The 26,756-nt window shown below is 34.1% G+C and overlaps 1 protein-coding gene across 4 annotated transcripts in view; it reads left to right on the plus strand.

Moving 5' to 3' along the window:
- The window catches only part of ARFIP1 (ADP ribosylation factor interacting protein 1), a 195,913-nt gene that overhangs the window by 73,922 nt on the left and 95,235 nt on the right, over positions 1-26,756 (plus strand). For 3 of the 4 annotated variants that reach the window (XM_037830835.1, XM_037830832.1, XM_037830831.1), the window contains 4 exons: positions 1,796-1,897; positions 17,648-17,756; positions 22,782-22,877; positions 26,183-26,295. In XM_037830835.1, the coding sequence (XP_037686763.1) occupies positions 1,805-1,897; positions 17,648-17,756; positions 22,782-22,877; positions 26,183-26,295 (411 nt within the window). In that variant the 5' untranslated portion in view covers positions 1,796-1,804. The remainder of the gene's footprint in view (positions 1-1,795; positions 1,898-17,647; positions 17,757-22,781; positions 22,878-26,182; positions 26,296-26,756) is intronic. The other variant, XM_037830834.1, reaches the window with a different exon arrangement.

Here is a 26,756-nt window from a genome sequence, read left to right on the forward strand (position 1 = left end):
GACAAAGCTACAGCTTGGGGGAGGCACTTTCCCTGACCTACCAACAGATGACGCTCCCAAGCCACCTCTTACCCTCAAGCCAGTTCTCCCCAACTTCATTTTTGCAGCGAATGGGGGTCCAAACCTTGTGGAGTCCCAATTTTCTGTGTGCAGTTGGGACCACCAGTCCTGAGGGTGGGGGTTGGGGGGAGTGCCCTGTGTAGTTAGGCAGGGAAGACAACTTTAAGACCCAGTACTCCCAGCCATTCCCAGGGCTGTGGCTGGAATCCTCTGGGGCTGTAGCTCGCATCTAACCTTTCAGCTCAAGTTCCCTACAGTCTCTCTCTGCCATGGGCCCACAAGTCCCTGGGATTGGTGTGGGGCTCTTGGCACTTCTGTGTGGGACCCCTGCCTCTAGGCTGTATACTTCGTGGGCTTCCACAGAGGAGGGGTGTGTGCCATCATAGGCCCGCAGTATCCCTCCACAACTCTGTCTTAACGTTTACTTCCTGCTTTCACTTAACCTAAAGATAAACCAGAGGTGAAAGGTTAAGGTTGTCTCAGACCCTACTGAGCATACATCCTGCCCTTGGCATGCACATGGCTTTCTAAATTCCCTAGAATACCTGGCACTTTTCAATATCTTATTTCCAAAAGCCCTTTTCTCTAGCTTTTCCTCTCAGGCTTTCAACATGTCTTTTGTTTGCCTCAACTGTAATCTTTGCTCCCTGGTGGCAGCAGAGTGTTCATTTACCTTACAATGTTTTTGCAGAATGTCCTCCCTGTAGCTTTTTTTCTGCTCTGAGAAAATTCCAAGTTAGGCAAAACAAAGGTAAGTGCCTTGTGTCAGTCCTTCAGGTATCCCCAGACAGGTCAACACATATAAACACAATTCTTTGAGAATAAAGTCTACTCTGCTTCCTCTGAAATCGGGGACCAGAGTCACACTTCAGGAACACAGACTGCCATCTTCAAGATTGCCGCTGAGCTGAGATGGTTGGGGAAGTAAAGACACCAGAAAGCTTTCCTACTGTTTTTAAATGGTCTTTTTCTTGATTCAGACTTTGCTTGCTTGCTATAAATTTTGACTATTTCCCAGAATTCTGACAAAGTTGATTCTGACAGTTTTGGTTGATCTTTTTCTGTGTGTTCTGTGGAGGGATCTCTTAGAGCTACCTACTCATCATTATTTTTGCTGTTATCACTCTTGATGTTCTAATTTGGTTAACCATATTTAATTTCTAAAAGAAATGGTGTGATTATGAAATTAGGGAGTATGTTCTTAAACATTGTTTTACTTCTAGAAGTGTAATGCCAGGGTGTAAAGCTTAATTCTCCTAATACAGAGGTTAAAATTTTTTTTTTCATGTTATCAGGGAAACTCTTTTTTTAGACAAAAGCTTCCTTAGATGCCCACTATATAAAATGGGAAAAGTAGAGTTGCTTTCCTTGAGTTAACAACCAAGCTTGGCTTTCTGTGATATTTTTTCCAGTTGTACGTGGTTGTCTATAGTAACACTATTGCAAAGGCAAGGATATTGCTCTCTGGTAGCTACAAAAAATAACCCACTTTTAATTAAGAAATTTAGGTTGTGTGCATTTTAGAAAGCCAGATGCATTTTTTTATTATGTTTATGATATAAGTATTATATATGTATATCAGTATCAGGTTTATTTTATAAGTATTAGGTCAGTTAAAATTACTTTAAAATACCAAAATGGTGGTGTGTAATTGCTTTGAACATGAATATGTTGTATACTTGACTTTTGTGATTTGATGTTAGTTATGCCTTTATTCTTATTTTTTCTTTTTTAGGAATCTGCCATGGCTCATGAATCTCCCAAAAATTCCGCAGCAGAAATTCCAGTTACTAGTAATGGAGAGCTTGATGACTCTCATGAACATGGCTTTAATAGGGTAAGAATATCTTTTTTTTTAATGCAAAGAATTTTGATATTGCCTTAAGTGTTGAGATGAAAATAAAGATCAAGTTTAATACTAGAATATTTTATTAGATTTTGTGAATTGCCAGGAACCTAATGTTACTTATATAGATAGGCCATGTTAGAGGTTTGTCAAGATTAAGCTCCAGGCCAGTAAGCAATTAGACTTTGGTGCTATATGACCAGTTCTATTTTATGACCAGAACAAGTGTCCAATGTTTTTGGCATATAACCTTATTAAACTACTCAATTTTATTTCTGATAAGAAAAAAAAAGTAAGTATAGATTATCCTTTTGAAAATTGGTACTCTCTAATCTCTTATCTAAGTGTCCTTAATACATAATTCCCTAGTTGCGTGCTCCTGATTTTGCTGTTCAGTTTCTAAAGTAGCATCCTTGACTCAGTGGAAAATGAGACTTGGGATGCTTTTAATCTGACCTGTCTCTCAGTTGAAGTTTAAATTTAATGCAATTTAATAGAAGCAGCATGTACTTGGAGATAATGTGGATTCAAATTTTAGTGGTGTCATTTCTAGCTATATAACCTTGAACAGATATTTACTCTCTTATACTTTTTATTTTTAATCTCTATAGTAATAATCATATTTGCCTTTGTGGGGGTGTTAATATTAAATGAGATAAGATTAGTGATATGCTTAATATAGTCCTAGAAATGATAGTTATGCTTATTTCTGGAGATAATATATATTAAGCATCCCTTTTATGACATCTGATATATGTGTACACTTTAAATAACTAATAATATAATTTTAGTGTTCTTGAAAAAGTAGTGGTTGAAAGGTACTTGAATTATTTTAAAGTTTAGACAGAACTTTTTAAAAATTTTTAAATGTTTAAGAATAAAATCCTTTATTTAACAGAAGTTAATAATTTAGAGTTTCTCAGCCTTGGCACTGTTGACATTTTGGACCACATAATTTTTGTTGTGGGGGACTGGTCTGTGCACTGTCGGATGATTAACAGCATCCTTGGCCTCTTCCCACAAGCTTCTAGTAGCGGCTCTAGTTGTGACAACCAAAAATGTCTCCAGTCATTCCAAAATGCCCCCTTGGAAGGAAGAGTTTGGGGAAGATATGGGTCAAACTTGCCCTGTTTGAGGACCACTGTCTAGATAGATGATGTAATTGATGTTAGAAAATCCCATCGAAAATCATTCCCCCACCCTACCCCGACCCCAGCAGTGCTTTTTTTTTTTAATTCAGTTTTATTGAGATATATTCACATACTAAACAGTCATCCACAGTGTGCAATCAGCTGTTCACAGTACCATCATATAATTGTGCATTCCTCACCTTAGTCAATTTTTGAACATTTTCCTTACTCTAAAAAATAAAAATAAAAATAAAAATAAATGTTAAAGAGAACAGAACAGCCAAAGCATTCCATCCCACTGCATCCCACCCAATTTTTCATTTAATTTTTGTCCCCATTTTTCTATTCATTTGTCTGTACACTGGATAGAGGCAGTGTGATCCAAAGGCTTTCACAATCACACAGTCACACCATGTACGCTACATAGTTATACAGTCGTCCCCAAGAACCAAGGCTACTGGGTTGCAATTCAACAGTTTCATGTATTTCCTTCTAGCTATTCCAATACACTAAAAACTAAAAAGGGATATCTATATAGCACATAGGAATGCTCTCCAGAGTGACCTCTCAACTCCATTTGAAATCTCTGAGCCACTGAAACTTTATTTGGTTTCATTTCGCTTCCCCCTTCTGGTCAAGAATATTTTCTCAGTCCACGATGCTGGGTCGAGGCTCATCCCCGGAAGTCATGTACCCCGTTGCCGGAGAGATTTATACACCCGGGAGTCATGTCCCATGTAGGGGAGAGGGCAGTGAGTTCACCTGCTGAGTGGACTTTGAGAGAGAGAAGCCACATCTGAGCAGCAAAGATGTTCTCTGGGGGAGGCTCTTAAGTACAATTATAAGTAGGCTTAGCCTCTTCTTTTCAGTAACAAGCTTCATAAGGGCAAGCCCCAAGATCAGGGGCATGACCTACTAAATTGGTAGTCCTCAGTTTTTGTGAGAATATCAGTAATAACCCAGATGGGGAAGTCCAGCATTTCCACATTATTCCCCAGTTCCTCAGGGGTGGGGTGGGGGGGGACGGCCCTGCAAATACATTTTTATTCTTTGCCCAAATTACTTTGGGATGTATCAGGATTTCACACTAACCTGTACAAACCTTCCAGATTTCACTTCCTATTGAAAGTTCCATGTAATTATGTAATTGTGGTGTTTGAATAAACTGACCATACAAGTTAAATTAGTGTGCTGCAGAAAATATAACTTCTGCACTAAATGAACATCTCTTCCCTTGGTCTCACATGGAAGTTAAGTCTTAAAACAGTCAATATTGTCCTTTTCCCTTTGGCCTGATTTGCCTTAGTCCTAACCAGAACTGCTTCATCATATCTCTAATTGAAGTCTGAACTTTTTTTCAGCTTTTTTTTTTTTTAATAGTCCCAGCAGTCTTTTTAAAGTGACTAATGTGTCTTCAAGTTTGAGATTTGTTTATTTTAATCGCAAGTATTTAAACTTAGTTTCTAAACATGTATGGGCCATTATAGGGTGAGTCACTGAAAAAGAGACTCAAAGTCTGCATACAAAAAGGATATTTTCATTTTAGGTTTTAGACTTTCCTGTGTTTGAAAACAATAAGGCATCCTTGCAATAAGTTAACTTCATCATAGTTTACTATTGACTTTGTAAACCTTCTATTAATTAAAATAATTACTATACTAACATTTTAGTTGATAATTTATTCTTATATTTGGGATAGCTCCTTTTACAGATTTATTTGCAAATATTTATTGAGTATCTGCTATGTGGCAGGCACTGGGGATATAGAACTGAACAAAAATGATAAAAATCCCTGCTGGCATTCTAATGGATAATCTTTGTTCAAGAAGAGTACAATACATGCAAAATGTTGCATTCAGCTTTAGGGAGGTCACTTGCCACCATAAACTCATTCTTTTTCTTGTTGGAGTTGTTTTTTCTTGAGGCTTCAGACCACCTCAATAAAGTGAATGTCACAATAAAGGGAATTTTTTGGTTTCCCAATGCATATAAAAGTTATAATTATACTATACTGTAGTCTATTAAGTGTGCAATAACATTATGTCTAAAATAATGTACATACCTTAATTTTAAAATACTTTATTGCTAAAATATGCTAACCATCATCTGAGCCTTCAATAAGTCATAATCATTTTGCTGGTGGAAGGTCTTGCCTTGATGTCAATGGCTGCTGACTGATCAGGGTTGTGTTTGCTGAAGGTTGGGATGGCTGTGGCAATTTCTTAAAATAAGACAACAACGAAGTTTGCTGCATTGATTGACTCTTCTTTTCATGAAAGATTTCTCTGTAGCATGCGATGCCATTTGATAGCATTTTACCTCCAAAAGAACTTCTTTCAAAATTGTAGTCAATCCTCTCATACCCTGCCACTGCTTTATCAGTTAAGTTTATGTAATATTCTAAACCCTTTGTTGTCATTTCAATAATATTCCCAGAATCTTCACCAAGAGTAGATTCTATCTCAAGAAATCACTTTCTTTGCTCATCCATAAGAAGCAACTCCTCACTCATTTTATCCTAAGATTGCAGGAATTCAGTCACATCTTCAGGGTCCAATTTCTCTTTCTGGTTCTCTTGCTTTTTCTATCACATCTGCAGTTTCTTCCTCCAGAGAAGTCTTGAACCCCTCCAAGTCATCCATGAAGGTTGGAATCACCTTCTTCCAATCTCCTGTTAATGTTGATATTTTGATCTCCTCCCATGAATCACAAATGTTCTTCATGGCACCTAGAATGGTGAATCCTTTCCAGAAGATTTTTGATTTACTTTGCTCAGATCCATCAGAGGAATCACTGTCTATGGCAGCTATAGCTTTACAAAATGTATTTCTTAAATAATAAGACTTGAAAGTGAAAATTACTCTTTGACCCATGGATTCAACATCCAGAATGGATGTTGTTCTAACAGGCATGATAACAACATTAATCTCGTACATCTCTGTCGAAGCTGTCTGGTGACCAGGTGCTTTGTCAATGAACAGTAATCTTTTGAAAGGAATCTTTCCTTTCTGAACACATCTCAACAGTGGGCTTAAAATATTTGTTAAACCATGTTATAAACAGATTTGCGTCATTTAGGCTTTGCTGTTCCATTTATAGAGTACAGGCAGAGTAGATTCAGCATAATTCTTAAGGTCCCTAGGATTTTCAGAATGGTAAATGAGCATTGGCTTCAACTTTAAGTCACTAGCTGCTTTAGCCCCTAACAAGAGAGTCAGCCTGTCCTTTGAAGCTTTGAAGCCAGGCATTTTCTCCTCCTCTTTAGCTATGAAAGTCTTAGATGGTATCCTCTTCCAATAGAAGGCTGTTTTGTCTGCATTGAAAAACTGTTGTTTAGTGTAGTCATCTTCATCATTTATCTTGGCTAGATTTTCTGGATAACTTGCTGCAGCTTCTACGTCAGTACTTGCTGCTTCACTTTGTACTTTTATGTTATGGAGACAGCTTCTTTTCTTAAATTTCTTGAACCAACCTGTGCTAGCTTCACACTTTTCTTCTGCAGCTTCCTCACTTCTATCAACCTACATAGAATTGAAGAGAGTTGGGAGCTTCCTCTGGATTAGGTTTTGGTTTAACAGAATGTCGTGGCTAGTTTGATCTTCTAACCAGACCATTAAAACTTTCTCCATGTCAGCAATAGGCTGTTTTGCTTTTTTTTTAATCAATCTTGTGTTCTCTGGAGTAGCATTTTGAACTTTCTTCAAGAACTTTTCCTTTGCGTTCACAGCCTGGCTAACTGTTAGATGCAAGAAGCCTAGCTTTCAGGCTCTCTCAGCTTTCATCATGCCTTCCTCACTGAGCTTAATCATTTCTAGCTTGTGACTCTTCCTTCCACTTGAACACTTAGAAGCCATTGTAGGGTTATTAATTGGCCTAATTTCAGTATTGTTGTATCTCAGGGAATAGGGAGGCCCCAGGAGAGGGAGAGAGATAGGGGAACAGGTGTTTGGTGGAGCAGTCAGAACACACACATTTATCAATTAATTTTGCTGTCTTATATGGGGGCAGTTCTTGGCTCCCCAAAACAATTACAATAGCAACATCAATAATCACTGTTTACAGATCACCGTAACAGGTATAATAATAATGAAAACATTTGAAATATTGTGAGAATTACCAGAATGTGACAAAAACATGAAGTGAGCACATGCTGTTGGAAAAATAGCGTTAATAGAATTGCTTGATGCAGAGTTGCCACAAACTTTAAAATTTGTTAAAAAAAATGCAGTATCTGCAAAATGCAATAAAACAGAGCATAATAAAATGAGGTATGCTTGTACTAGAAGTTCTAGACTGGATAATTAGGCAAGAAAAATAAATAAAATGCATCTGGATTGGGATGGAAGAAGTAAATTTATCTCTATTCATAGTTAACATGATCTTATATAGAGAATACCCTAAAGGATCTGTAAAAAATACTAGTAGAACTTATAAATGATGCAGCAAGTTGCAGCATCCAAGATCAACATACAGATAGATATTGGTTGTATTTCAATACAATAGGCAATGAACAATTCAAAAATGAAATTAAGAAAATAGTCAAGATGCAGTAACATCAAAGAAGAAAATACTTACAAATAAAGTTAACCAAGTAAGTTCAAGAAACTTTTGCAGTGAAAACAACTAAATGTTGAAGAAATTTAAAAGGGCTAAGTGAAATGAAAAGACATCTCATGTTCATGAGATGAAGAACTGACATTGTGAAGTTGGTAATTCTCCCCAAATTGATCTACAGATTTAATGGAATCCCTATTAAAATTGTAGCTCCTCCTTTTGTGAAATAAACATATCCTAAAATTTGTGTGAAAATGCAAGAGATCCGGATTAGCTAAAACAATCTTGAAAAAGAATAATTTTGGAGGACTCACAATTCCTGATTTCAAAATTTCTATAAACTCACAGTAATCAAAGCCATGTTTTTCTGGTGTAAGTATAGACTATTGTTCAGTGGAATAAAATTGACCAGTTGATTTTTGGAGGGTACTAAAACCATTCAGTGGAGAAAAGAATAATCTGTGAACAAATGGTGTTAGGACAACAGATTATCTACATTCATAAAAATGATCCACACATCATATACAAAAACTGACAAAAATGGATCAAAACCTAAGTGTAAGCCCAGAAATTAAAAATCTCTTAGAAGGAAACATACTTGTAAATTTTACTGATCTAGGATTAGTCAGCAGTGTCTTAACTATGACACAAAAAGAAAAAGTAACAAAAAAATGGAAAAATTGGACAGTATCAAAAGTAGAAAAATTTGTGCATCAAAGGACGCTATCAAGAAAGTGAAAAGACAACCTACAGAATTGGGGAAATGATTTGCAAATCATATATCTGATGAAGGTTTAGTATCCAGAATATGTAAAGTATTGCTACAACTCAACATTAAAAGGACGGAGATAATTTAAAGTATAAAGGACTTGAATGGACATTTTGCCAAAGATATACAAATGGCCATTAAGGACATGAAAATATGTGCAAAATAGTTAGTCTTTAGGGAAATGCAAATCAAACTAAGATACCACTTCACACGCACAAAAGGGGGAAATAACAGCTGTTGGTGAGGATGTGAAGATATTCCAACATTCATACATTGCTGGTGGGAATCTGAGGTGTAGCTGTTGTGGAAAACAACTTGGTGGTCCATAAATATGGGAAACATAGAATTCCCAAACAGCACAATGTTCCAATACAAGTCATCCACCCAAAAGATGTGGAAACGGGTATTTAAAAAAAAACTTATATATGAATGTTTCCCTCACACTATTCACAATAGGCAAAAAGGTGGAAATAACCCAAATGCCATCAATGGTGGATGGATAAGCAAATTATGGCATATCCATACAATGGAATATTATTCAGCAATAAAGTGATAAAGTATTGATTCTTGTTACAGTATGGATGAACCACAAAATCATTATACTACATGAAAGAAGCCAGATACAAATTATATGTTTTGATTTATATGAAATATATAGAATTGGGAAACCAGACAGACAGAAAGTAGATTAGTGGTTTCCAGAAGTTGCTGTTGGGGAGGAGGGAATGATCAGTGAATTCTTAATTGCTATGAAGTTTCCTTTTGGGGAATAATGAAAATGCTCTAGAAATAGAGGTGATAGTGGCAAAATATTGTGAATGTACAAAATACCACTAAAATGTAAAAATTAATGTTAAAATGGTGGACTTGACGTTTTGTGAATTTTACCCTAAAATAAAAAAGTTTTGTGTAGAATATTTCAGTATTTCAACCAAATGGATATATGTATAAATATACGAAGATTCTGAGATGTATAGAAATATGGGAGAACATCAAGTTTTCTTGTGCCATGGAAACAAAAACATTTCAATATTGTTACTTAAAAATATATATTGGTTAGGATTAGACTTTTTATAGACTAGTAAAGAGATCTTGTAAATAAATCTGACTTATAATTAGAGTTTTCTCTTATACTTATTTGTTGTTTATAATCTTTTATAATGGCTTTTGTTTACTACATAGCACATATGCACTTTAAAGTGTACATGTCATATATAAAGAGTATAAACTTCTATATAAAATTACAAAGTTCTATATAATATTAAAGTGCTAGCTCATTAAGTTGTCATAACTTGGCTGACCAGCTAGGGTCACTATGGTACAGGCAGTGAAATTGTAAATTATTTTGTTGTTTTTGTTTGTCATCGATGTTCGAGTTTTCATTTGATTTCCTTTTTCAGCCTGTCCCAAGAGAGGCCTTTTTTAGATTCATACTAACATTCACATCTATAGAGAGATTATAATGGAAGAACTCATCCTAAAAATCCTGTTAGCAGCTTAGTCATTGCCTTATGTCCCATTAGTGTTTCTAGGTTTCTTAACTCTTTTTATTAAAATATGAGCAACAGCTAGATGTAGAGAATTTAGGATAACCATCTTAATATTAACTTGGTTTTCTTACAGCAAAAATATTTCTGCTTCTAAATAAAAAATAAGTCTTTTGTTTGAAAGATTAGAAAACTTTAATCTCAATTATAGGCTGCATGTTATTTATATTGTACTGCTGGTCAAAGTATTAGATTAGAAATTGGCAACTTGTACCATGAGTTAAAGAGAGAAAGTAAATATTAGCCCCATATGAAATTTCTTGTGGATTACACTATAGTTGGCAGAGTTAGAGAAATTGCCATATTCAACATAACTAAAATGTTTTGTTTTCTGCGGTAGGCCCAAAACAAAAATCCATGATTTAGGTTTTTCCACCTATGGATCCTTTCTCAAGAAAAGTAGAAGCTAACATATTACTCAGAGAATGTATAGTTTAAGGAAAACAGTCTTTCAACAAGCTCTTAAAAATACTGAGTGTTGTCTCACAAGTCATGCATTTCTCTCAAATAGCCCATATTGTTTTGCATTGTACTCTCTGCAAGACCACTATCAAAATGACAAAATTTGAGTGGACCCACTTACAACACTTTTGGTTAGGCTCCTTCTGTTAGTAGCAGTTTAGGCATAGGAAGGCCTTAGTGCTTTTCAGATTTTACAGCTGTTTTACGTAAAGTCACAAATGTTTTACGTAAAGTCACAAATGTTTTCTGAAAGAACTTCTGTTTGCTGAGCAAAGAAACTCTGGCAGGTCACTGGAAGGGTTTTAAGTGAGATGTAGTAGTGCCAGCACCAAAGTTTTCTCTTTTAAAGGCCATGCCTGCTTAAAAACTTAGGTAATCAAAGATGGCTATCATTTTGCTGTTTAACCTGTTACTAGCTCCACTCCTCCCAAATATGACTACTGTAATGTCTCTTTTCTGGGAATTTACACAATATTGTGTGGTAGGAGAATGGTTAACTTTCAGATAAGTTCCAAGAATACAGTAAACAAAATTTGCTGGACCTCTATGCTAATTGCATGTTGTATGCTGATTGGGCACATTCAGAAAGCAGCTTTTTTTTTTAATCCCTCATGTTTGGAGGGATGTCTTAGATTCCTTTTTCCTTAAAGAAAGCTATGCTCTTCTCTGAAACAACCTGCTAAAAAGCTGTCAAGACTTAGAGCAATGCAACATCCAAGGGAACCAATCCAGAAAATAGGTGATCTTAATGATCAAACTTGGAAATAAAAAAAAAAAAAAAAAAAAAAATTATTTTGGTAGTTTGACAGTATTTTATTTTGTAAATGATTTATTTCTCTTTCAGAGGGGACACTTTCTGAATTTAATGTAAATATGAATAAAATAATTGCCAATATTTAAAACTAGAAACTATTGGTTTAGATATTAAAAATAAACTGGAAAAGTAAAGATCAATTACTCAATGAAATGAACAGACTCAGAGATTTGCTTTAAAAATAGGAAGTAAATAAAAACTAAATGTAAAGGTTTTCTTTTTTATTCTAAGTGCTCTTCAAAGTATACAGATGAAAAGGATGTGGTCCTGTGAGAGCTAGATAAAAATGTATTAAATGACATTAAGAAATGAATGAAATGGAATGAAGGTCATTCATCTGTTTTGTACCAGTAGGAAATTTACAAGTTGTGAACTTATTTGCTTTAGTGCCTTTTAACTTTAACAGGTTCTTAAGTTACGATTTTTAAAAGTATTTCTTTAAACAAATTGTTTAGAAAACATCCTATCTAAAATGAACTCTTAAGTCTCCAATAAATTACTTGAGGCTACTTATGTTTAACATATATTACAGTTAATATTGTTTCTTGACTCTTAGTCCTTAGTATATTGCTAGTTAGTAATTAAATGACAAACTTCTGTGCCCCAATTTTCTCTTCTGTAAAATGGGAGTGATAGTACTTAAAGTGTTATTGTCAAGATTAAATGCAATAATATGCAGACAGTCTTTAATAGTTCCAATATCCATGAATTTCAGTTCCTATGGTTTAGTTAAACAGTACCATCCTTCAACAACATGGCTCAAATTTCAGTGTATTAACTGTAATTATGTAAGGCACTTCAGTCCACACATCACTATGTAGTAACAGATTGCACATCATGATCCATGAATAATCATTTACTTCCTTCAAAGTCTGTCAGTGATTGGTCACTCTGCATCTGTTATTAACACATACACAGAAAACTGTGCTTGTGTTGCTTTCTTGTCTTCCAGGGATAAACCCATGTTACATCTTTACAAAAATGGATAATACAAAGGGAATGGGTGGAATAAAGATGAAAGTGCAGCAAAGAAATGAAAAGTGAAAACACTGGAAGAAGTGACATTCAAATTAAACCTAAATGGAATTATAGAAGAAATAGCTGACTATAGGAATGTTGACACTACCCCTATTTGAGATACTCGAGAAGAATTTAGTGAAGGCAAACTTATTAACATAAACAAGGAAAGAGATTTTAGTGTTTTGAAAGAATTTTTAAAAGTCAAGGAGCAATTGTAATTTTTCCCATTGATTGCACAGTTTCAGCTTGCTAGGTCATTTTTATGATTGTGCACTGTACGTTAAAGTGCTTAGAATAGTTCCTGGCACATAGTAGGTGTTCAATAAATGCTTGTGATTGTAATTATTATTATTATTATTATTATCACAGTTGTAAGGATGATTGTAGTAAGGAAAAGGGATGGCTAACATTAACTAAGTGCCTAAGTGTGTGCTGGGTGTTTTGCCCATACTATCTTGCCCAATTTCGTGATACTATGAGGTGATTTTAAGCCTCTTTTTATAGATAAGCAAACGGGCTAAGAAAGTTTACCCAGGATCACATAGTCACTAAACAGGAAAACTGGTATTCAACTGTAGTCTGTCTGGATTATCTTCCCAGGTTTTTCATGTTTCTGGTAATAGCTGGTACTTAATGGGACTATCAAAAACTTTTAAAAGTAATTTAAGAGTCTTTATTGTTGAGTAACAGTATGCTATATAAAGTTTAAAAGGTGGCTCCATGGGGAACCACAGGGTGAAGACAACAGTAAGAAGACAAATATGCAAGTTTAAAAATGGCAAAAGGCCTGAATAGACATTTCTCCAAAGATCTACAAATGGCCAAAGAGCACATGAAAAGATGCTCAACATCATTAGCTGTTAGGGAAATGTGAATCAAAACCATAATGAGATACCGTTTCACACCCACCAGAATGGCTACTATTAAAAAACCAGAAAATTACAAGTTTTGGAAAGGATGTGGAGAAACAGAACGACTCTTTCATTGTTGGTGGGAATGTAAAATGATGCAGCCACCGTGGAAGACAGTTTGGCCTTAGAAAGTTAGGTACAGAACTACCATATGACCTGGCAATACCACTTCTAGGTATATACCCAAAAGAATTGAAAGCGGGGACTTGAACAAGTATTTGCATACCAGTGCTCATGGTCGCATTATTCACAATTGCCAAAAGGTGGAAGCAACCCAAGTGTCCATCAGCCGATGAACAGATAAATAAAACGTGGTATTTACATACAGTGGAATATTTATTCAGCTGTGAAAAGGAACAAGGTTCTGATACATGCGACGTCATGGTTGAACCCTGAAGATATCATGTTGAGTGAAATAAGTCAAAAAAGGACAAACATTTTATGGTATCACTGATAGGAAATGATTAGAATAAGCAAGCTCATGGTCAGAATTGAGAATATAGGTTACCAGGGGCCGGGGTGGGGGTAGGGAATAGGGAGTTAATGCTTAAATTGTACAGAGTTCCTGTATGGAATGATGGAAATGTGGTAATGGATGGTGGTAATGGTAGCACAACATTGTGAATGTAATTAACAGCACTGAATTACATATGTGAATGTGGTCAAAAGGGGAAATTTTAGGTTAGATATATGTTACTGGAATAAGAAAAAAAAACAGGATTGTACAACACAGACAGTGAACTCTTATAAATGATGGGCTATAGTTAATAGTAAAAGTATAAAAATGTTATTTCTTGAATTTTAACAAGCATACCACATTAATGCAAGGTGTTAATAATATGGTGGTATAGGGGAACTGTATTTTATACATGATTTTTCTATAAGCCTACAACTTCTCTAATAAAAAAAAGTTAATGATCCGGTTGTTTTCAGACATAGGCATACCCTAATAATAGTAAAATGGCATTGTAAGCATTATGGGAATGCTTAGATTCATATTTTTGTGATGAAAAAAGGTATCTTAATGACTCTGGTTGTATTTTACTGTCTTTGTCACTTAAATAAAAATCACTCCATCCTGGATGGAATGAAAACATATTCTTACAGATAATAATGTTCAGTTTTAAGTATAACACAACAATCTTCTATTGCTCTGACTTCTAATCTCCATAAAAGTTCTGTTTATAAATTGGGATAAAGGGGAGGCAGGAAGTTAATATTTGAAGTGCCAGACATTATACTGTATACTTTTTGTATATTGTCTCTGAAGTAAAAATTATTATCCCTTAAGTGCAGTAATGAAACATAGCAACACAAGCATTCAAGAAACTTGCTTAGGATCATGCAGCTATTGATATTAAGTGCCTGAGTCAGGATTCAAACTCAGGTTTATCTGACCTGACTTAGGAGCCACAGTGCATCCATTACACCAAACTGCCTCATGAAATGACTGCCAATTATTATTTTTTAAAATAATGGATGCGTTATGAACCAGACCCGTTCTCAGACATTTTCCCTGATACCCAAAGTGCTAAACAATCTTCTTTGCCTTCTGAAACCCCACTGTGTATCTCTTAGTCCAGATAGCATATTGGAATGCAAGTAAGTTATTTTAGGGATTATCTTGCATCTACCGTAATATAAATATTTTATACACTGAAGTTAATACATGTTTTACTTTTAACTACTATTAGTAACAAATCTCTTGACACACACCTCTCTACCAGTGAAGACACTGGTACAATGAAATCCCCAGGTTGTGACCAGTGGGATTAAGGAGGTGTTTCCAGACACAATCTCATCCATTTTATTTGTTCCCAATAATAAATCACGCAGAAGTTGGACAGATATTTGTTTAGCTAGAAAAGGGAAATCATGGTATAAAGTTAGAAGTTTAAAGTTGAACAGATAAGACTGAATTTTCAAGAACTAAGCAAAGATGCTATAAATCTATCACATGAACATGTACCTTATGGCAAGATAAATTTTCCTATTTGATATACAGCCTACAATGCTAGAAAGACAATAGGAAGTCATTTTATAGGTATTTGTTTTTCCATTCTTAGGATGAGTTAAGATCTGTAGGAAATTTTTAAAAACACTTTTTATTTCCTTGAACCAAACTGATTTTTTAATACTTAAATTATTAAATGGCTTTTAGTAAAAATATCCAAGAATAGTTTTAAGCAATGTCAACATGCAAGAATGGCCTGAAATAGTTATTCTTTTAGTTCCTATGTAGTTGATTTTAAATCACTTATACCCTTACATGTTTTGGTTAAACTAAGGAAGTTTAATAATAGAGATGCAGGAGGTTCTGGACCTGGGCACCCAATCTTAATATAGTCCCACAGGTTCTTCTAAAAGGGATCTCAGAGTAGAGAGAAGCAAGGAATCCATGCTCAGTCATCTTAAGAGATTCTTTTCATCTTCAGAAAAGTGTTTTGTTCAGTTCACAAACCAGATATCTGTTTTCATATATAACATATGCCTTTCCCCAGATGTAAAGATAAAATAGACTTAGTCATTCTTATTGTGTTTCTGCCACAATAAGTTCCACATTGATATTAGTGAAAAATTTCAGGAAAAGAAGTTAATCGCTGATTGCTGAAATCCAATACATTGATCAAGAAAAACATCATGGATAGATTTAAGGATAGATGAACATTAGAATACAGATAGAAGCTTCTTCGGCAAACATTCCAAAATAATATGTGTTGAAATTATATTAAAGAACGTAAATATTATTTAACCTATCCTTTTTTTTTTTAAATTAGTGGCAGAGTAGAAATAATTATTTTAAATCAAGTCTCCTTGATCAGTGATTTAAATAACCCTTTCATATCCTCATTTGTGATTATGGAAATTAATTTCTATTAGGGCCTTATAGTTAAGTTGTATATATTATCTTAGCTGTTCTCCTGTATCATTATATTTTGTACATGGGTGCATCCTGAATTTTCATTAAAATTTTGTAATTTTATTACTTTTGATTATTCCTAAATTTCATTTTTTCTTGCCATTCTTTTAACCATCTCTTATCCTAGGTAACAGTTATTGAGTTCCTGACGTATAGTCCCATTTAATTATTGATCTTGCCTTTACTTTCTAACCCTTCCAAACTGTTCTTATATGTCTGTCAAATTAATATTCTTAAAACAGTCCTTTACATAATTCAATCAAGTCTCCTGTTGGAAACTAACTTTCTAATTTGGTCAAAGCCAGAATCTCTACCTTAGCATGTTGTCAGCAGGCTTTCTCCTAATCCATTTACCTGTCTCTCAAAATAGACCCTTAGCTGATTTGGCTAAGGCAGCCTAGTTGCTGGTTTCCATGCTATGCCAATAACATGCTACTGAATTCCCAAGGCTTTCCCCCAACCCTGATTTTTCCATTAGGTAGACAGTGCATCCTTCCTCACCCCCATTCCATCTCCCATCATTCTTTATGTACTTTTATGTAGTTTTTAAATATTAGACATGTACTTTATCATTACATTAAAGAGGTATGGTGAATTAGTAAATACATATATTTACTAACATATATATATTATACTCTTGATGATCCAAAATCTGGTATCTCGAACTGCTTAGTCTAAAATTTTAGCTTAATAATTAGTTGTATTTATTGTCATAGCCCTGTTGTTCCCAAGAATCTTTAATAAAGAGAAACAGAAAATTGATTTTAATTTAAATTTAATGCCTTGCCTCATTTCAGTTTGCTTTCTCTGGAGTCCTAGTGGATTCTAAATCTGAATTATTAATGTAGTTTCATCCTATAGAAGCTGCACACTGTAGCCTCAGCTTTGGTTCTCAGTGATTTTAGAGGATTTTTCTTGACCTGTTTCCCTCATCATTACTAAGCCCTGATACTTAATTTTCAAGATACTGGGGAAAATTTTTTACAATATTCTCAGCTTGGCTTGTGCCTTTTAGAGAACACTGTGCTTCCTGGCCTTTTATTCTTCTTAAAGTTTGCTGCTCAATGTTGAGTACAGTTAATGTTCAAGTGTAAGCTAATTTATAGTTAGGTTGACAATATCAGTGTCTAATATAAATTGAAATTCAAGGAGATTTCCTTTACCTCACCCCAACTGAAGTCAGAGAAGCTCATTTTACCTAAGCTTCATTGCAAGTGAATGATTTGTTCATGTTACCCATTAGGTGTGCTCATCAAGAGTATATTGTTGAAATCAGTCAATTTTTAAATATTAGACATGGCTTTTTAGTCATTTTAATTCAGCTCTTTAAAATAATTTTCTTGATGTATCAGTAGATTGGAAATTGAATTTTTATATCTGCATGTTTAGTTCCAGAAAATATTTTGTATTTGTCATACACAGTACCTCTTAAACACAAATCTTACTCTTTTTGCTGCTGATTATACATCATTATAGAATGCCAAGACAGCATAAGGGAATAAGTACTAACCAAATAGAAAAATAGTTTAAGATATTAAAAGTTCACAATTATGCTGAACAGTTATGTGATAGGGGATTTTTTACAAGGATTTTCTCTTTTATTCAAATACTAAGGATTTGAAGCGTTCATTACCAGCTGGACTTGGTCTTTCAGAAACCCAGATTACATCTCATGGCTTTGATAGTACCAAAGAAGGGGTTATTGAAGCAGGAGCATTTCAAGGTAAGAGCCTATTTGTTTTTAAAAAGGGCTGAAGCAGAGGATAGGAGAAGTTCATCTAATGTTACCTTTGTTAATGAAACACAAGAGTTAAGTAAGCCCTTTAAATCTGTGATAAAACACTAATTATAAATATCCTTTTTTCCTTCAGTGTAAGTAATTTAGGAATTATTTGAATAGTCTAAGTTATGTAAATAGATACGTATAACTGAGTTTCACTGATTATTATTTAGAATTGGTTTTAAAATACTGAAATAAAAATTCAAAACTTGTATTAGAAATGCAGATTCAGATTGTTTTAGCTTTTAACTACAAAATGTAGAGCTATACATCAATGTTCATTTGTATAAATATGTATTTCCTGTTTGAAAGCAATTAGTAAAATAAACTTATTTTTCCTACTATACATGCTATAGGGGGGTGGAGAGGGTTCCAAAGATCACCCTCAGGTTCAGCAATTCACTAGGGGTCCCAGCATACAGTCATACTTGTGGCTATAATTTTTTACAGCAAAAGAATATCGTCTTAGTTTGCCAGGGTTGCTATGGCAAATACCACACATTTGTTGGCTTAACAACAGTTATTTATTGGCTCACAGTTTTGGAGGCCAGAAGTCCAGTATCAAGGTCTTGACAGGCCATGTTTTCCCTCTGAAGTTTGTATTGTTCTGGTGTGGATTTGCTACAATTCTTGGGGTTCCTTGGTTTGCCTTTTCTGCTTCCATTACATGGTGATTTCTCTCTCTCTGACATCTACTGGCTCTAAATTTCCTCCATTTATAAGGACTCCAGTCATCTGGATTAAGACCTACCCTGATTCAGTTTGGCCTCATCTAAATAAAATGTTTGGAAGATCCTATTCACACATGAATATTCTGAAATACTATTCACAAATTAGTTCACACCCACAGGAATATGGATTAAAACTTGAACATATCTTTTATGGAGTACATGACTCCATCCCATCAAATACCAAGCACAGTCAGCAGAGGGAAAAGTTATATGATACATGTATCGAAGTCTGGAGGAAACCATGCACAAGCATCTAAGAGTCTTCTCACAGTGGAGCCACACCGGATGTGCTTAGTTGCCCCCAACACTGAGTTCTAACAACATATGTGAAATGTTGCCAATTAGGGAAGCTCACAGAGACTTCAGTACCCAGGGTTTTTATTTGGGGCTTGTCACAAAGGTACCCTCTGCCTAGCATGTTCCAGATTGTATACCCGCAGAAGAAAGCAGGTATGCAACATAAACTGCATTGTCTATATAAACATGTTTAAGCATGGTGAACCACTCTTAATAGTTCTGGGAATGGAAGGAACCCTTCCCAAATTCCTGTTCCCAGATGCTAGCCAGAAGACAACCTTGAAAGCAGGTCTTCCTAAGGATTAGCAGTCAGGCCTGCTGTGTTAACTCTTCTACACACTTTTTTTTTAAATAGAAAGGAAGAAGTTGCCTCCTTTTTTAATGTTCTTGCCTGTAATAGTTTTTCTCAAGTGTTTTCTTCATTTTCACATCAGTGAGAAAAAGTAAAACAAGGTAAAAATATGGATGTGGAAAATAGATTTTCTTGATAGCACTGTAGTTAAAGCAGTAGTTGTAGTTTATGTTCAATAAAGTATATACTAATTTATTACTACATTATAATTTCACAAAGTGAAAAAAGATCTCCCTGCCTTTACCATCTTTAACCCTCTTACAGATAATAGTATTCTGTATTTTTATTGTACTAATGGCCCATACTTTATTCAAGAACAAATTAGGTTTTGAGCTATATTCTTTGCTAGATGGCTATGTTAATATTATAATATATATATAATAGAGTATATCTCTTACTCTATGCTGCAAAATAATATCTAGTGACATCATTTTTTAATTACCTTTTCATTCTTATGTTCAGAAAAATAAAGCTATGAAGAGGAAGAGAGCATGTATGTCAGTTTCTTAGTAACCATTGTGTAGCACTCTTATCTAAAGGGGTAACTGAATTGGAAAGGATTGTCTGAGTGCTTAAAGGGCTCACAAGAGACATAAAGCTTACTTTGCAAAATGTGATGTCATTTTTATACCAATCATCAATTTAAAATTTTAAATTTCAATATAGGATAAAAATTATTAAGATATTTTAAGTATTTTCAAGGAAATTATTTAACCGACATTTGATGTCATCTTTTTCCCCTTAAATTATACAACATTTAAAAAATAACTGACCACTACGAACTGCTATGTATGAATATGAAAATGCCAGTCAGTTTCACTTGTTTATAACTAAATCCTAATCCTTCAGATTGAAATAGAAAATCTTTCAAGATAATGGCGGTAATTTGTGTTTTTTTGAACTACTTGATAAAACATTTTTTAATACAAGCTGCATTGTTGATCAATATATTAAAAAGAAAATCATTCTGCCATATTCAGGATTAGTCTAGCATTTATTGGAAAGTTGTAATTGTTTTAAGTGCCCTTGTTTTAAGACATAAAGATAAATTGGAATGAACATGGTGAAGAATGACATAATGGTTAAAATTTAGCAAATAAGTCTACTGAAAGAATGTTAGCTCTCTTGGAAAAATGTCTGAATGATAACTTAAAAATTGAATCATTATTGATGGAAGAATAGTAGCCATTTACTTTTCCATCTTTACTTATAGCAAATTTAGAAGACGTTATACTTAAATTCAAACTGTAAAAAAAAAAAACAAAAAACAAATATTTGTATCTACCTAACAACAAATGTTACAGAATCAGTAATGGCAGAAATCATGAATAAATCAAAGAGCAAAGTGTAATTGGTACCTGAATTTTGTTTTACTAGAACTTGTAGTTGTTACTATATACACAATGACTAAAAGTCATAATATAGTTATATTCCTAGATTCTATTGTTGAGATGAAACAGAGCTAATTCTCCAAATTTAGTCAATTAGCAAGATTCTATATGTTAAAAAATTGTTTTTATTTTGTGTTGGCAAATGATTTTGTAACTAATTTAGTTGCTTTAAGGTTTAGAATAGTGAAGATACAGAAAATTGATAATTACCCTTAAAGATAAAGTAAAAAAGTGAAATGCCCAGTTACCCCAGCACTCCATCATTCGCTATTTAGTTTGTAAAGTCATGTATCATTTGTTATATGTATAATACAGATCTCATGTTGTATCATGGGACTATGTCTTATGCAAAATTAACAAACTGCAGTAACCAGAACAATAGCGCTCTATTCCTGAGGTCATCAAGATCTAGAACTACAGCAGTCTGCTTTTATTTAGTTCTTCCTTATAATAGAAGACCTTGTGCTTTAGATAGTAGAGATATAATCTTTGCTTAAAATGGTGATTGGACTAGATAATCTATTAAAATGCCTTCCAACTCAACAAGTAATTTGTGGATTAGTGCTTTTTGTAGTGAATTTAATAATGGAACTATTGTGGTGTGGTACAAAGAACACTAGTTTAGTATTCAGAACATCCGGGGTTCTAATAAGAAGCTGTGTTAACTCCACTGGGCTTCATTTCTCCTATAGTTAAACTGTCTGGGAGGGTCAGACTAGTCAATTTTAGTGACCCCCTTCCAGTTTTAAATTTTAAAGAGACAAGTTCCTCTCTCTTTGAAAGATAGCAACAGTATTTTTAGGTTTATTGCATGTTTCAATTTTAATGGGAGTTCTAGTTCAAATTAAAGTTTTCATTCTATTAGAAATGTTCACTATTTCAGCATCAGAACTTAATATATCTGAGATATGATCAATTATTACTAATTTTAAGTAAAGAAAGTTGATGTTGATTCTGTCCTATTAGAAAATTTTTATTATGAATTTGATACATTGCATGATATTTTCTAGAGAACTGGGGAGGAGTGTATTTGAAATAAAAGTACTGTACACCTTAACATATTTTCAGCTAAAATGTGGAAGAACTTTCATAATTGTTTCAATTTCATTTTAATTTTCATCACCCCTCCCCAAAGATAAACAAGTTTTAGAATTTAAGTAAAGAAAACAATTGAAGCTATATAGGTTTTTTTGTTTGCTTTTTGTTTTTGGTTTAATGCTAGGCATTAGCAACAATGTTGGCTAGTAAGTACTTTTTACTTTATAAAAAAAGGCTCAGAGATGTTAAGTAATTTGCCAGGATGTCCCCATACTAAGTGGTAGATAGAGCCAGAATTAGAATTTAAAACTCTGTTGTGTTTCATTCAAAAATTGTATTCTTTTCTCTGGTTCTCAAACTTAGCTGTGTTTGAGAATCAACTGAGTGGCTTTTTTAAAAATACAGATGTCTTTTTCACTGATAATCAGTATTTCTTGAAGAGTGTCCAAGATATGTTTAAAAAGCTCTAGGAATGATATTTATGATTAGTAATAATAATACTCTGTATTAGCTGTTCTCAAACTTCAAAGTACTACAAATCACTTAAAGATCTTGATAAAATGCAGATTTGGGCTCAGCTGATCTGGTGCTTGAGAGTTTACCTTTCTAATTTAAGATACTGTAGTTGATAATAGGTCCCTGGCATCAACACTATGAATAAATAGCAAGGCTCTATACTATATGATATATGATTTGAAATTGTTGGTTACAATTCCTATAAAGGCTTGGCTTCACATTTCAAGGAATATTAAAGCATGATACTTAGCCTTTGGATTTTTATTTGAATAAGAGTTTTATCTTCATATGTAAAAGTAGCAAGTTACAAAATATTTACTTAAACTTTAAATCATTCAACTATGGGACTTTAATCACATTCTTTTAATTGATTTATAGTTATGTGTTGGTTGATTTTGATAGTTTTATGAAAAATTTATGCAAAGAACTCATCTTGGTAGCATTCACTTATTAGTCCTCTCCTAATTAAAAAAAATACATCAATTCCATTTTTTCATTCTAGTTTTTGAGTGTTTTAAAGGAGATACCACTTCGATAAATAAAGTTTAAAAAAATAAAGGAAATATCAGTAAACCTATATTCAAAATGTATAGTATTTGGAGTAGGAAAAGGATTTTCACAGTTAAATGTCTACCCTTTCCAGGTTCCCCAGCACCACCACTGCCATCTGTTATGTCTCCTAGCAGGGTTGCAGCTAGTCGACTGGCTCAACAAGGAAGTGATTTAATTGTTCCTGCAGGTATTCACTGCACTGATTGGATAAAGCCCTTCTTGCTACTGCTGAAGCTTAACTAATTCCCTCAGTTTCATAATCACTTGCTTTATATTCTTCGGTGTGTGTTGTTCTGCCTTTTTTGGTGGCTGCTACTCTTCTTTAACAATAAGGGAAATCTTTATAGCTATAGCCTATTTTTCTGACTTTTCAAAATTCCTAGACTGTATCTCAAACCTGAAGTTTAATTCATTATACCTGTTTTAAAAAAATTGTAAAGTATATACCCATCTTTTAAAGCATCTTTTCTTTGCTCTGAAAAACGTAGACTCATTTATTTGATTCTAAACTCTTGCTTTGCAGCTCTGCCCTCTGTTTCCTGATAAACAAAATAGGGCCTTCAATAATTGGGCTGTTGATTATTGGGAATGGGTCAAGTAGAAAGGACGGTGTCTTCTTATTTTCAGCCTCATCTTACAAATAGTTTGCAGGTTGCAGCAAAATACCATGTAATTTACCATTTATACCGAATGAAAAATACTTGGGAAAAACAGCTTTGCATTTTATCTGCCCTGCATTTTATATGGCTAGGCTATAAAAACAGGAGAAAAATTGAACTCCATATTTTCTATATGAAATATTGACATTTTATATTTCATTTGTATGAAAATTTTGTAAATTCTTAAATGTGTTTGCTTTTGTGCACCATTTTTTTTTAATAAAGCGAATATTATTTTATAAAGCATTTTCATTTGGATAGTTGTGAGAAGAACAGTTATACTCTTTAGTTGAGGTATTTTGAAGTCCTTTTAACTACTTTAAAACCGTAGTTTCCAAGCTTTGCTTTACAGATTATCTCCTTGCAAAAGTTTTTAAGCATAGTGTCCCCAGAAATAATGCTGGGGGAACCACTTTTTTTTTTATGGAATTTTATTGAGATATATTGACATACCAGAAATCACACAAACTGTACAATCACTGGTTCTCAGTATCATCATATAGTTGTGCATTCATCACCACAATCAATTTTTGAACATTTTCATTACTCCAAAAAAATAAAAATAAGAATTAAAAAAAAAAAATCCCAAACCCCTTATCTGCCCCCCACCCCAATTATTTATTTATCTTTTGTATTTATTTTCTTACTCATCTGTCCATACACTGGATAAAGGGAGTGTCAGTCTCAAGGTTTTCACAATTACACAGTCCCACCGTAAAAGCTGTATAGTTATACAGTCATCTTCAAGAATCAGGGCTACTGATTGCAGTTCAGCAGTTTCAGGTATTTCCTTCTAGCTATTCCAATACACTAAAAACTAAAAAGGGATAGCTATGTAATACACAAGAATAACCTCCAGAATAACCTCCAGAATGACCTTTCGGCTCCATTTGAAATCTGCGAGCCATTGAAACTTTATTTTATTTCTGTTCCTCCTTTTGGTCCAAGAAGGCTTTCTTAATTCCACAATGCCAAGGCCATGCTCATCCCCGGGAGTCATGTCCCACATTGCCAGGGAGATTTATACCCCTGGGAGTCATGCCCGGTGTAGGCGGAAGGGCAGTGAGTTTACCTTCAGAGTTGGCTTAGAGAGAGAGGCCACATCTGATCAAAAGAGGTTCTATAGGGGTGACTTTTAGGCATAATTATAAGTAGGCTTAGCTTCTCCTTTGCAGGAATGAATTTCTTAAGGGCAAACCCCAAGATCAAGGGCTTGGCCTATTAAATTGGTAGTCCCCAATGCTTGTGAAAATATCACGAATTCCCTAGGTGGGGAAGTTTAATATTTCCACTTTTTCCCCTAGCCACTCAAGGAGACTTTGCAAATACTTTTTTATTCTCTGCCCAGATTACTCTGGGATGTATTGGGGCATCGCAGTAACCTGTGCAAACCAACAAGATTTCATTCCCTATTCAAGGTTCCCTGTAATTATAGTGTTCAAATATGCTGACCATACAAGTTAAATTAGCTAGTGTGCTACAGAAAATATAAAATTTGCACCAAATAAACATCTCTTCCTTTGATCTTACACAGAAGTTGAAGTTTTAAAACACAGTCAATATCATCCTTTATCCTTTAGTCTGATTTGCCTTAGTACTAATCAGATCAGTTTCATTCATGTATCTAATTGAAGTCTGATCTTTTTCAGACTCTTTTAACATTTGCTGTACGGGGTAATGCTGACGTTCCTAGCTGCCGGGCTCTGGCTCTGAATCTCAGGTCACTCAGGTGTTACATAGATACCCAAAGTTCCAGGGAACGACCAGGTTATACACAGAGCTCAGGATCTCAGAATTTGGAAGTAAACGTAACAACTCAACAATAGGTGTGACTGCTGTAAGAGCTTACAATCTGGGAACCTGTACAATAAGCCTTCCCCTGATAACCTATGCTCTTGAATTCAGTTCTGAGTTTGCACATTATAGTTAGTCCATATAAGTGAGGCGTTTGTGTACCATTCTTGATCTTAGACCGTGGTAAAGCCAGGGTAAAAGGCTGTTCTGACTATAGAAGTAACTGAGAGAAGAAATTTTTGCTGACCTTAATTTTGTAACCAGTTTTACAGCTTTTTCTCTTCTTATTTCATTGTTCTTCTTAAATTATTAGAAAGTTTCAGATCATTAATCTCATGAGCATTTATTAAATATTTTCTGCTATGAAAAATATTTCACGTTAGGAACTGTATAGTTGTAGGGTTGATTTTATGTCATAATTTCTTAATTGTTGAAACAAAACATTGTCCGGGCTTTACACTGCCTTTATTAATTATGACTTTGGTTTTTTGTTTGGTGACTGTTGTTTTGTCTCTTGCGAATAAGGAGGTAAAATGTAGATCTGATTTCACCCAGCATCTGATTCTTGTGTTGATATTTTTAACGGTAATTTGAAATTTATAATTTAAAATCCTCCAAAATTATAGCAAAGTTCAATTTTTGCTCTAGTCTGCATAATACAACGTGAAGATCACTGGGGAATACATAGTGTTTCAGATTCATTGGCAAAGATAGTTTTTTGGAGGGTTATTAGGTTGTAAGATTAGTTGTAAAAATCTTAGTTTTCATGAAATGAATAGCAGCTTACTTAGAAAAGGTTTATTGCAGGAATGTTTTTTTAAGAAGGTGACAACCAAACCACATGATATTTGCTTTTAATGGACAGAAATGTTTCTAAATCATTAAACTATCATCAAAGATTCCAGAAAGTTCTAGTCTTCACTTTGTAAAAAGTTTTTTAGTTTAAAATGAGTAAGTAGTTTAATTTGAACAGCATCAGTGTTTTGTTTTCTTTCCCAATTTGTGTTTTGAGTTCTTATCTTTTGTTGTAATCATTCAGGTGGCCAGAGAACACAAGCAAAAAGTGGACCAGTTATTCTAGCAGATGAAATTAAAAATCCTGCAATGGAAAAGTTAGAACTTGTTAGAAAATGGAGCCTAAACACCTACAAGGTTTGTAATTTTGTAATGTTTCCACCCTGAATGGCTCTAGGAATTTTCATTTGCATGGTGTTCAAATGTTGTATTACAATTATATGAACATATAGGGGAGAATAATGCCATCTGAACATGGAAATACGGTTAGAAAATGAAGTATTTTGTGTTATCATTGACCTCGGCATAAATGTAGTTGAAAAAGTCCGTAGCAAGAGAATAAATCACAGATTTTACAAACTATAAACTACTTATTAACTGACTGAAAATATATACATAATTGAAGAAATATATTGCCTTGAAATACTTTTAGTTTAGAGCTGCCATAGATACACTGCTCCCCCCATTTGATGCTTTTTAGCAATTGAAGGTCAGTGTAGTACTGCTGAAGATATATCTCCCTACCCCCACTTTTTTTTTTTTTAATCTTCATTTTATTGAGATATAAATGCAGTCATACAAAACAAATCGTACATTAA

This window comes from Choloepus didactylus, chromosome 3, assembly GCF_015220235.1.
Source record: "Choloepus didactylus isolate mChoDid1 chromosome 3, mChoDid1.pri, whole genome shotgun sequence".
Lineage (NCBI taxonomy): Eukaryota > Metazoa > Chordata > Mammalia > Pilosa > Megalonychidae > Choloepus > Choloepus didactylus.